General features: G+C 41.5%; 1 protein-coding gene across 1 annotated transcript; it reads right to left on the bottom strand.

Moving 5' to 3' along the window:
* Positions 1-641: 641 nt before the first annotated feature.
* LOC100383754 (D-cysteine desulfhydrase 2 mitochondrial) lies at positions 642-4048 on the bottom strand. The gene is made up of 6 exons (NM_001366833.1): positions 3718-4048; positions 3585-3627; positions 2543-2857; positions 2077-2206; positions 1538-1714; positions 642-975 (listed from the first exon to the last, which is right to left on the bottom strand). Exons 1-6 carry the CDS (start codon positions 4024-4026, stop codon positions 747-749), a joined length of 1203 nt encoding a protein of 400 aa, NP_001353762.1. The 5' UTR covers positions 4027-4048; the 3' UTR covers positions 642-746.
* Positions 4049-11166: the final 7118 nt, after the last annotated feature.

Below are 11166 nucleotides of genomic sequence, written 5' to 3'. Positions count from 1 at the left end.
TTGTTCTATGTTTGTTAGCTATATTCGCGGAATTAGCTCGGAATCCGGTCGTGTAAAGGGTCCAGCCCCCTCCTCTATAAAAAGAGAGGTCTACGACCAATTTGTAATCATCAATCGAATCAATACAACTTTTATTCGCATTTATTTCCAGTACAATTAGGAGTAGTTCTAGTCTAGTTCTAGTTTAGCCTCTCGATCCCCAAATTCTTCGCCTCTCTTCGACTATACGCCGATTAGAGGAGTCTAGGTCGGCCGGCCCGAGCCTAGACAACTCCTAGGATCTCTCCTTCCCGACGGGGTCCCTCCCGTGAGCGAGATCCAGGCGCCGCCGGCAATCTTTCGCCGCCCCTGCGCACGCGCGGACCGTCCGGCCCCAGGGCGCGGACCGTCCGGCCGTCAGGAAACCCTTGCCCCTGCGCCAAGTCGCGGACCGTCCGGCCCCAGGCCGCGGACTGTCCGCACTTGACCAGAGAGCACCACCGCCGGTTCTTCTTGAGTATTTGGCGCTATGAAAAAGCGTCAACACTTACCGATGGAGGTGTCCCAAACCCAAACAACCTCTAAATGTACGAGCAAAGAAGGCCATTTTCAACGCACATCGTGATGTTAGCTTCCAAATCAATATAAAGACCAATTCCTTTAACAAAGCCCCACCTCTTTCTACTTTTGATTATTCAAAGTCAAAGATCACATTCCATAGTCCATACCCACAAACCGTAACATTTGAACATCATCATTGCACATGCCTAAGGTTGTTCGCCTGTGTTGAACTGTGATGAATACCTTTGTGCCAATCCAAAAAGGCCAAGGGTGCCACCCGTATGGATCATCAAGACTTTGGCTTCACTGTCTCCACAGCATATATCAACAGCTTGCTCCCAGGCAGCCAAGGTATACATAGGATCCAGCAGGATACCGGTCTGTTGAGCTACCTGGCGGCACATTGCGATTTCACCATCCAGCACCTTGCCAAATCTGAACGAAAAGGTGAAAGATATTGAAAGTTCAGTGCAAGAGAAGTCCAAGTTTCTTGCCAGTTTCTCAATGTAATAATTACTGTTTTGTTCACTGAGATACTTTATACTTCCTCCATTCTCAAATATTTGTTGTCCGCTAGTTCATTTTTAAACTAAAACACGACAAATAAAAAAGAACCGAGGGAGTACATTGTATGTTGATTCCTCTAGAGAGAAGGTAGATGGATATCCTTCATCACAATCAGGATACCACTGAAACAATTTAGTAGATGGATACCCATAATCAGGATAGGTTGAATCCTGAATGTTATCCTCTAATATTAGAGTTTGGTTCTGAATATGCTGACTCCTGAATTTTATCCACAAATTACAGAATTACCAAGCATGCCATCAACAAGCAACCTTTATACTGTAAAGCATAGAAGTTTGGAGCTTCAGGAAACTTTATTGCACCGAAAAATATTTTTATGAGCTTTCTGAGAACTTTCAGTGACTTTGCATATTGAACAAAACGGGTACCAAGTATTAAAATGCAACATATGCACTTTATTAAACCATACCTTCTAGGTGAAAACCGCTCCACCCATTGAACTAGATTGTCATGAGTAGCATCTTCCACCATTCCATGGTAGATTTCCGGGAAAACCTTCTCAAAATCAGATAAAAGAGATCTCTCTCGCTGTTTATATCCTTCAAGTGTGTCAGCAAGCATAACAGCAGTAACCCTCCACTGGAGTCTGCATGTAAGAGAATTAAATGAGATGTGGTAGGTAGCAAAGATGCATGGAGAGTAGCACTAACAACATTAGGTGATATGGTAATGAAAACCATAACTAACAGTTTCAAATTCCCAACACAACAGAATGGGGCATTTTCAAATTTATGAGTGGAGTCTGCATGTAGGAGAACTAGATGAGATGTGATAGGTAGCAAAGATGCATGGAGAGAATAGCACTAACAACATTAGGTGATTATGTGATGAAAATCATAACTGACAGTTTCAAATTACCAATACAACGGAATGGGACATTTATTTATGACTGATTGTTTAGTTTCCACAATTTTTGTCAGAATGTGCAGGTATTTGTATCAAACGCACCCTAGACATACCGCTCCAAGAGCTAACCCCACAGCAGTTGTTCCTGTTCCAGAATCTACCACGATATGAACTTTCTCATCCTTTCTAAATAATGTCAAACCAGAAAGATACTTCAGTAGCCGCATGACACCTGAAGAGAGAATAAATCATGTGAAAAGTAGCAAAATAACTTTATCGAGCTCCAGTAAAAGTTTTCCTTTTACAAATCTGAAATCTCAGAACAGATATAAGAAATAAACATATGCTGGTGCAAAGTACTTGATAATAGTGATCTTAATGCTCAGAATTTAATTTCTCAGTCCTGATGAAATACAGCTTGAATATGATGAAGTGAAACCAGTGACCAGTCAAAGCTGCATGGACTAGAATATGATCCTATCAATTTATTTTGTTTTATTGGCAGTACAAACATCATGTGTAATCATGAATGATAAATGGAAACTAGCCAAAAAGAATCGCTCCTTACCAAGCAGTGCTTGAACACTACCTGCCCCTTCCTTAACAATCATCACTCTTCTTGAACCATTTCCATCAGTGGTGTCCTCATCTACACCCAAACCCTTTCCTATAACTTCATCTGCCCACATCACTGTGCCACTATATCCTGCAACCTTTATGGCATGCTCATAAAGCATCTCGTCTCTTTGGGCATACAAAGACCGAGAGACATATGTCACATTGCCAAACATCAATGAGATGAGATTATACCCTGTGGGAACATCCAGTTGCTCGCCTCTCAGCAGTATATGTGGCCTGATTCCCCATTCGGCACAGTGAACCGCTGATACATGCAGAGAAAATAAATTGTTAGGGAAACGAAAAAACATTAAGTACCATTCAAAGTTCTAAATCTCCAGCTATAGCTGCCACTATATCCAGATACAGCTGTTTGTAGAGTGTAAAGCTATATGCTCCTATAGTCCTATACTCCTATGTACAACTTAGCCACTACAGCCCGATTAGCCCTGGTCACTAAATGCCTTAGCCCACTATTTACAACACTAGTACCATTCACATGGAAAAGCTCATCCAAAAACAAAAATTGGATTTAAACATGTGTACATTACACAAATCTATATCTATAATAGATGGAGGCCAGTAGCATTCATTAATTGCTATAAAGTACAATCCTCATGAAGCCACATCACCCAAATCAGCCACCAGTTGTCTGATATTTCTTTTGATTCCACCTCATTTAACTGTGTCCAGTAGTAATCGTTAACTAAAGGTCAATCCTCATGAAGCAACTCATCTCTTACAACCACCGTGCAGCCGTGCAGGCATATACACCTTTTATTCATTCATATTTCATACACCACACGGTTTGGCTTGGTTTTAGGAGCCTCTTCTTTCATAGAGAGATCATTTGAATTATTTTTCAATTCCCACAGCAATGCGCACTGGGAGATCACCTAGTCTATATTAAATAATATGGGCGATTCGAGCAAACAAATTTGCAGGGATATATTGGAACTCAACAAGTAAATTTACAGAAGTATGTGACGCACCGATAGCTGCGGCATGGGCGCTCTGGCAACCCCCACATGTAACCTGCAATTGGGAGTTTGAGACAGTGAGAATTACCAATATATCATAAAACTAGATGCAAAGCGAGGAAAGGGGCTGGCGAGATGAACGGACGATGTCAGTAACGCCGCAGCGGCGGAGGATGGGCAGGAGGGCGTCGAGCTTGCGCGCCTTGTTGCCGTTGGCGAGCGGGTGGAGGAGGTCGTCCCGTACTACGTGGAACTTAGTACTGCCACTCTCTCCCTCGTTGCCGCCGCTATTCCTGAGCAACATCGTGAGGTTGGAGAAGGCGAAGTCGCGACGGGAGGGAAGTACGGAGATGGTGTGGACTTGCGTGGCCGGAGACGGAAGCATCCATTCAGTGGCGGATAAGAAGCTTGTTACCATGCGTCCACCGGCGACGAGCGCCGGCGTCGGCCGCATAGGGTTGAGGAAGTCAGCGGCGCCAGGAGTGGTATCTGACGCTAGCCGCAGCGGTTCCCTAAATTTTTCTTCTATATTATTTTTTTACGTCACATCGTCAACATTTCACCCCTATTTTTTCATCTCCCACAACGGTTTCCTCTAAATACTCCCTTTATACATCACTATAACTATAAAATATTATTTTATATATCTACTATCAATTTTTTATCTACTAACAATTACTCATGTACCACAGCACAGTAACGTAGGGGATGAACAGTGAACCCCTAGATTGAGGGGGAGAGAGAAGAGTGTCGATGCTTAGAGTAACGTGTAGGGGGCAGCGCTGCGGGGTCAGAAGAGGGAGTTGTAGCCGCTACGAAGGGGAGGGGGATGCTCAGCACTATCCACTGCGGCCAGTCTGAAGGTACAACACACCACAGACGGATAGACCACACACACTGACACACTCTAGGATTGTCCAAACAAGCCCGTACCCAAGAACAAGAGGCAAATATGCAAGGCCAAGACATCATGTTTTTTTTGGAAAAATTGCACTAAACAAAAAATCAATTTAAAAATTGCTAAAATCAAAATTAATTAGGTCACAATAGAAAATTCGTTGCAAATTTTAATGCTGGGCTATCTAATAAAATTGTGCAATTAGAAGATAGTGCAAACACTTCTGCAAATGATCAATTAATAAACAAAAAATGACAAATTAAAAGCAAAGCTAACAACTCACAAGAAGCATATGATAGTTTGCTTGATAAAATAGAAATCCTTCGTAAATCTCTACTAATCCTTAAGACGATAGTGTAGACCAGGCACAACTGTGCCCCCGCCTGTATCCCAACCGTCCGATTGCGTCCATCCCCACCGTCCGATCCCACTCCCGCTACCGCAGCCGCCCCCGCTTCCATCCTCGACATGCGCGCAGCCGCCCGCGCCCCCGCCTCCTTCCCCGCGCAGCCCCCCCCCCCCCCCCCCCCCCCCCGCCGCGCGCAGCCGCTCGCTCTTCTGCCCCCTTACGATCCGCTCGCCGCCAACAACCTCTACGCCAGCCGCTCCAACGGCGCCCCGCAACCCCTGCTCCAACCTCGGCAACAGCACGGCTTCAACCTCGCGCCAGTACCTGCCCCATCCCCGCACGCCATCTCCTCTCTGCCAGATCCGTCGCCTGCCGGTCCTCATCCTCGTCGCCCAACAGTTGTGCGTGCCGGATCTGGCGGATCCGCCGCCTCCGCTCGCCATCCAAATACAGGCGCCAGTACCTGCCCCATCCCTGCACACCATCCTCCCCTCCATTCGCACATGTGCCTATGCGTCCCGCCTCCCCCTACATGCAAGAGCAAGCGATCGCAGATGGCGTCGAATGCCGCACAAGAAACAAGTCATCCTTATCCATATTAATGACAACAACCATCCCTCGCTATGCCTAGCCACCGATGGCAAATAAGGAGGAGCAAGGGCAGGGGCTGGGCGGACGAAGTTTCAGAATTGTTTCTTCTCTCTCAAGCATCAATCGTGTGCAGCAGTGGACTTTGGAGAAGCTGAGGAAGGAGCCAAGGAAGGAGGAGCAATCCCCGCCAAGGAGAACCCGCCTAAGAAAACCTTTTCATTTCAGGTGTGTACTGATGCTACTTGCCCTGAAACGTTCTGATTCATGTTGTCCTCTGTGGATAATTAGATTCAACTTCACCAAATGGATAAAGATGTAGCAATTCAAGAGTAAACCAATTTGAGAAATGGCATACTTACTGTTGGATTTTTGTCTACTGCGATATCGACCTTCAATGTTTTCTTGACAAGAGTCCAGAGGAGCTACCTTAGGTACGGTTTGATGGATCCGAATAAGTATAGGATTATGCTGAAAAGAGTGTCAATGACACATCTAGCTACTTCTGTGCACAAGGGATTGTATTATAGTTAGTGAGTTAGCATAGGTGCCAAGAAGTACAAAGAATGTAGGCATCTATAGTTGACTAAAAATAAGTTAGAGAAAACCTAACCTAAGCTTTCAAGATGACAAATTAGGCATGAAGAGTAAGTCATGTCAAATAGTCAGTATCCATACTTCTGATTGAAATGTTGATGTCCACCCATTCATGTTAGTAGCTGCTCCATTTGAATATAATCCTCCCGTTGTTAGTGGACTACCATGTTCAAGGCCACTTTGATTTAAAATGGACGTGTTCTCCAACAGTGTGGAAACACGTAAAATTTTAGGTGTGCAGTGATTAATATGGTTTATGATAGTAATTCTGTTTTTTCTTTTCAATGTTTAATACTTAAAAGTACTTCACAAGCAGCTTACACATTTGCAAGTAACAACAGCTAACTCATTCTACACTTATGGATTCAGTCTGTCCACTGCTTTTTAGTCTGTTCATAGTCGACAGTAGCAGCTAACAATGTCCACAGTTGTGCTACCATTTCGATTCAGTGTCAGCCATCAACTTTGTTTTTATTAAAAGTACACCTACTATATGCAGGGGTGATATATCTCAGATATAGTATCCATATAACTTGTACAGTTTACCAAAGAATCATGTATGTGGTATAATTTACTCTGCTAATTGTTCAGTTTTAGTCCAGTTATACGACCATGAGGTCATCATTTTGGTCTAACAATGTGCTTCTTCATTGATCTATATATGTGTTCATAAGCTTTACACTTTCTATTGATCATTCCTGTCAAATCCCAGTGAGAAACTTATTTTCATTAAACGAGTCACTTAGTTATGTAAAGCAAATGCAGTTTTTTTGTTAGGAGTACGGAATTGCTACATGTTTGATATTTTTCCTATCATTTTCTCAACTGCTTGATAATTGATCGTGTTATCACTTTGATCATTGTGGGTTTTTTCCAATGATACAATGAAGAACCATACAAACATTTAATTTAGCCACCAAAAAAGTTGTTTCCTTCTTAGTGCATCTCTAGCCATGATGTTCTTGCCCACACCAAACTAGGAATCTCCACAAGTCTACAACAATGACCCAGGTTCATCAGACAGTCAGTTCATTATATAATATCTCTAAGCCTAATATAAGTAACCCAAACAAACTGCGATGACCTACTAAAATTCCTATTTGAGTAGGAATTCATCTTATTGCATTTTGAATTGCTATTAAGATTGCCTGAGCCGCTGAACCATACATGGGTTTGGGTTAAGTTTTTTTTAGATAATGGAACAAGGTTCGAGCTAGGTTTGGGTTATGTATTATCATAACTAAAATCAGTTTAATAAAGGCCTACACTAGAGTATAGAGGGTGGGTACCATATGATTTACGCAACCTCTTGTTGTGGCCAATTCAAACTTATATTTATATAACTGCACCTAGCATCCAATATATAGGTCTCAGTTCCCATCCCAGTCTCCTAGACATGGACGCAATAAGAAATTCCTTTTTCATAAACAATCGTATGGTTTAAATTTCTTTCTCTGCAGCTACAAGAATTTAGAAACTATAAGCAATGAACAAAACAAGAGTTCAGTAAGGAGATATCAAGAGTACAGACAGCTAGGACAACACAATGTAACAAAATATTTGTCTTGGGAGTTCTACCTGGAGGATGTGAGGCGCCTGTGATGGTCATGAACGCTATGGATGCTGAAAGAGTTGTGCCTCTTGCTAACCAGCCAGGCCCAAACACTAAGAGGACTAATACTCCAAAAGCCACACAACCAATCTAGGCGACGAACATATTATATTTCCGCAAGTTTTTACCACTCATGTTGAGAACTTTTGATTCGTCATTAGAGTTGCTATAGGTTTGTACAATCACAAACAAGTTGAAGTGTTACTTTGTTAGTAGTGATTATCAAAGGTGGATTTCAAGAGATTTTGATTCGCTGTAAGCCTGCAACAGTGGTATTTTTACAGCTCTGAAAACACAAGAGAACTCATGAAACAATTAAATTTGTGGTTGGTTTGGAGCTGAGTTCTTCATGGCACATCACATCAGTTCATTTTATTTGAGTTATCATATTTATAATATGATATTACATATTTATATCATCAATATAATATTAATGTTACGATAATATTTTGTCATATAGATTCTGCATATCATAGTGATGTTTGTCCTTCCGTATCTATATATTATATTAATTTTTCACTTCCGTGACAACGCACGGGCACATAACTAGTATAATTATAAGCTAACAATTAGCTAGAGTTGACCGATAGCACCCCAAGGCATCTAAAATTGAAATAGTTGAATTTAACAAAAAGGATGTCTCCACTTTGAATTATTAGTTTAAAACTCACCCTCTTGTAAACAAGTTCGTGTTACGAATGTTATTTCAAGGAAAAATGAGGACCTCAAGTAAGAAGTGATCCACCTCACCAAGGACTTGATCAAGGTAAAGGCTAAGATAAAGCTTACCTGACCTCATCAAGATAACACCACCAAGGGAGTGCATAAGCTTGACGAGGGATGCATCATGGTTTTCATGTGCTACATGAAGGTTACGAGTCCTATTAGTGCAAGGTAAAGATTAGGTGAGAAAACAAAAACAATTAAGGAAGCTCTCCGACATCTACACCAACAAGGTGGACAAGAAGGCAACCACATCATCTCTCTTGAAGAAGAAAAATAAGGAGGTGGCATCAAGGTAGTTAAGAAAGCTAACTCAAGAGGCACCAAACATACTTGGTTTCTAAAGGAAATCATTTCTAACATAAAAAACAAAAAGATTTGGCCCCAAGTGGGAAGTAGAAGTCCAATGGACTTTGTGGAATTTGGTGACTTCGCAAAGCTAGGAGACCCAAATTCCTCACCCATGTTAGCTAACTAGATTCTAGTTTTTGGTATTAGATTTTTGTTGTCTTACAAGTGGCGTCTTGTTCATTTTGTACCTAGCTTTGCATATGCATATTTGAATTCTTATCATACATATACTAGTTATATCATATGATAGAATTTTTCTGTTTCACTCTTTATCCATGGAGCAAACCTACATGGTTTAAAATTATTTAGGAGCATGACACATAGCCTTTCCAAACTTTTCATATGGTGTCCAATATTCACAGGTGGTATCATTTGATTTATCTAATATGTTCCAAATTAAAAAATTATAGATGGCTTACTAGTAATATGACAAACAAGGAACGCTCACATTTTTGTGATATATTCTCAACAAGTGATTATTCTCAACAAGTGATTTTTTACCTTAAAAGCCTAAAGGCATGTCTCCTATGAGTATTTAAAACATGTATGTACACTTTTAGAGGGAGGTCACTCTATAAGTTGTTATCTTTGAGATTAACATCCTTTCCAAGTCTATCGTGTGTGTAGTAGTCTCATCGAAAGAAAAATATAGTCTCTAAAGGAAAGCAACATACTTCAACTACTAGTGGTATCTTGCACTTGGTATCAAGTTCAAATGAACTTTTACATGCGGTATCTCTAATCCCATGTCAGTATGCAGTCTTTCAATTGATACAAAGATCATTTGGTATCTTTTATGTGCTTTTATATAGGTTAAAATCCCACATGACTTTAATTCACCCCTCTAGTATACATATGCTTTGCTACTCATCACATGTATGCATACATATAGGGGGGACTTAGTCTATATAATATAGGAGTCAAATCTTTGTGATCGATTTCATATCAAAAGGGGTAGAATTTCATAGGACCACAAAAAACTGAACCTCCCTAGGTGCTTGTAATGTCGTTCATTTTGGGGTTTACTTCTAAGGGGGAGAATTTGTATGACCAAAAACAAGTCCAACCCATATCAAATACTAAGTTAAAACAAATCTAAACTATAATCTTCAAAATTTTCACGCTAAAATAGAACTAAAGATGAGTTGGAAACCAATCGGTTGAGAATAGTACAGTAAAACCGACTTGGCCAGATCCCAAACTGGTTTAGTCAAATTTCCGGTGGTCAGACAACCTCAGTTGGTTCCTAAACTAACATGGTGTTATGCTCCGCTATAGCGAGCATCCACTTATCCACCAAGTAAGAAGATGTTACACTGTAGGGCTTGTTCGGTTATTTTCAATTCATATGGATTGGAGGGGATTGATACGGATTGGAGGGGATTTTGACTTACTAGGGATTAAAACCTCCTCAATCCCCCTCAATCCATATGGATTGGGGTAGAACCGAACAGGCCCGTAAGGGTTTGTTTAGATGGCTACTGACTGAAACTATCTAGTCCAAACATCGTCCATCCTAGACATCTGATTTGAGCTAGTGCCTGACCGGCAAGCTACCTGGCAGGGCAGCTACCTGGCAGGGCAGCAACCAAGCACACGCCGCTGTGTTGCAAGTATTTGTTCTAAAGTGTTTCGGTTGTTTTAGTTGTACGTTACGTTTTTAGCTGAATGTTACAAAATCCACCTAGATATTACATATGTTTCAGTAACTATATACATATATATTTTGTAGATATATTGTATATGTGGTGACGGTGGAGCCATCGTTAGCACGTGGATGAATATGCCCGGCCGTGGTCCGTGGACCTCTCCCTCTGATGTAGTATTACCGTGCAGTTACGTTGAACGGACGTCATCGGGCGTCTTCGTCGTCGGGCCCGGTCGAGGTTTGGCCTGACGTACAGCGGTACAGGAGCATATATAGGTACGGAGTACCAGCAACTCTCCAGCAGTAGTAGTATGCTTGCATAGTAGTAGTACTGCTTTGATTGGAACGGTTGGTGCCGCAGCTCACGGGGAAAAAAACATCGCGGTTCCGCTGCAGAAGATGTTTGGTCTGGTCAAGAATTTACAGGGACCAAAAAACCGCACGATAAACTCAATCAAGACCATAAAAACTATTGTGACATATAATTCAATTTTTATATCAATACATGATTAGTTCAAAGAAGGAACAATATGAATTAAAGAAGGAAATATACCATTAAATTCTTGTTGGTCGAGACAATTGCATCATTCTAGACTTTGAAAGAAATCTACTCAATTATCTAAATAAATAGTAGCAATAATCATCCACAGATTAACTCATTTATCCATTGCAGCTCTGTTGCGGAACCCGTGCCTACAATCAACTTATCAACATATCTGCTTTAAGTGCTTAGTAATTACCTTGTCGCCGCGCCGGGAAGAGCGGAAGTCTGGACCTGTGGACGACGGTAACTCGGCAAGGACCAGCGAGGCAAGCAGTGAAGCAGGT

Source organism: Zea mays, chromosome 3, assembly GCF_902167145.1.
Source record: "Zea mays cultivar B73 chromosome 3, Zm-B73-REFERENCE-NAM-5.0, whole genome shotgun sequence".
Classification (NCBI taxonomy): domain Eukaryota; kingdom Viridiplantae; phylum Streptophyta; class Magnoliopsida; order Poales; family Poaceae; genus Zea; species Zea mays.
The sequence above is the reverse complement of the archived record's forward strand: the minus strand, read 5'-3'. Positions and strand labels throughout refer to the sequence as shown.

Coding starts and splice junctions, on each gene's coding strand:
- LOC100383754 (NM_001366833.1), bottom strand. CDS start 4,026: ATGCGGCCGACGCCGGCGCTCGTCGCCGGTGGACGCATGGTAACAAGC. Junction 1,715..2,076: donor CTTGGAGCGGTATGTCTAGG/GTGCGTTTGATA, acceptor TCTTACATGCAG/ACTCCAGTGGAGGGTTACTG. Junction 976..1,537: donor GAGCGGTTTTCACCTAGAAG/GTATGGTTTAAT, acceptor CTTTTCGTTCAG/ATTTGGCAAGGTGCTGGATG.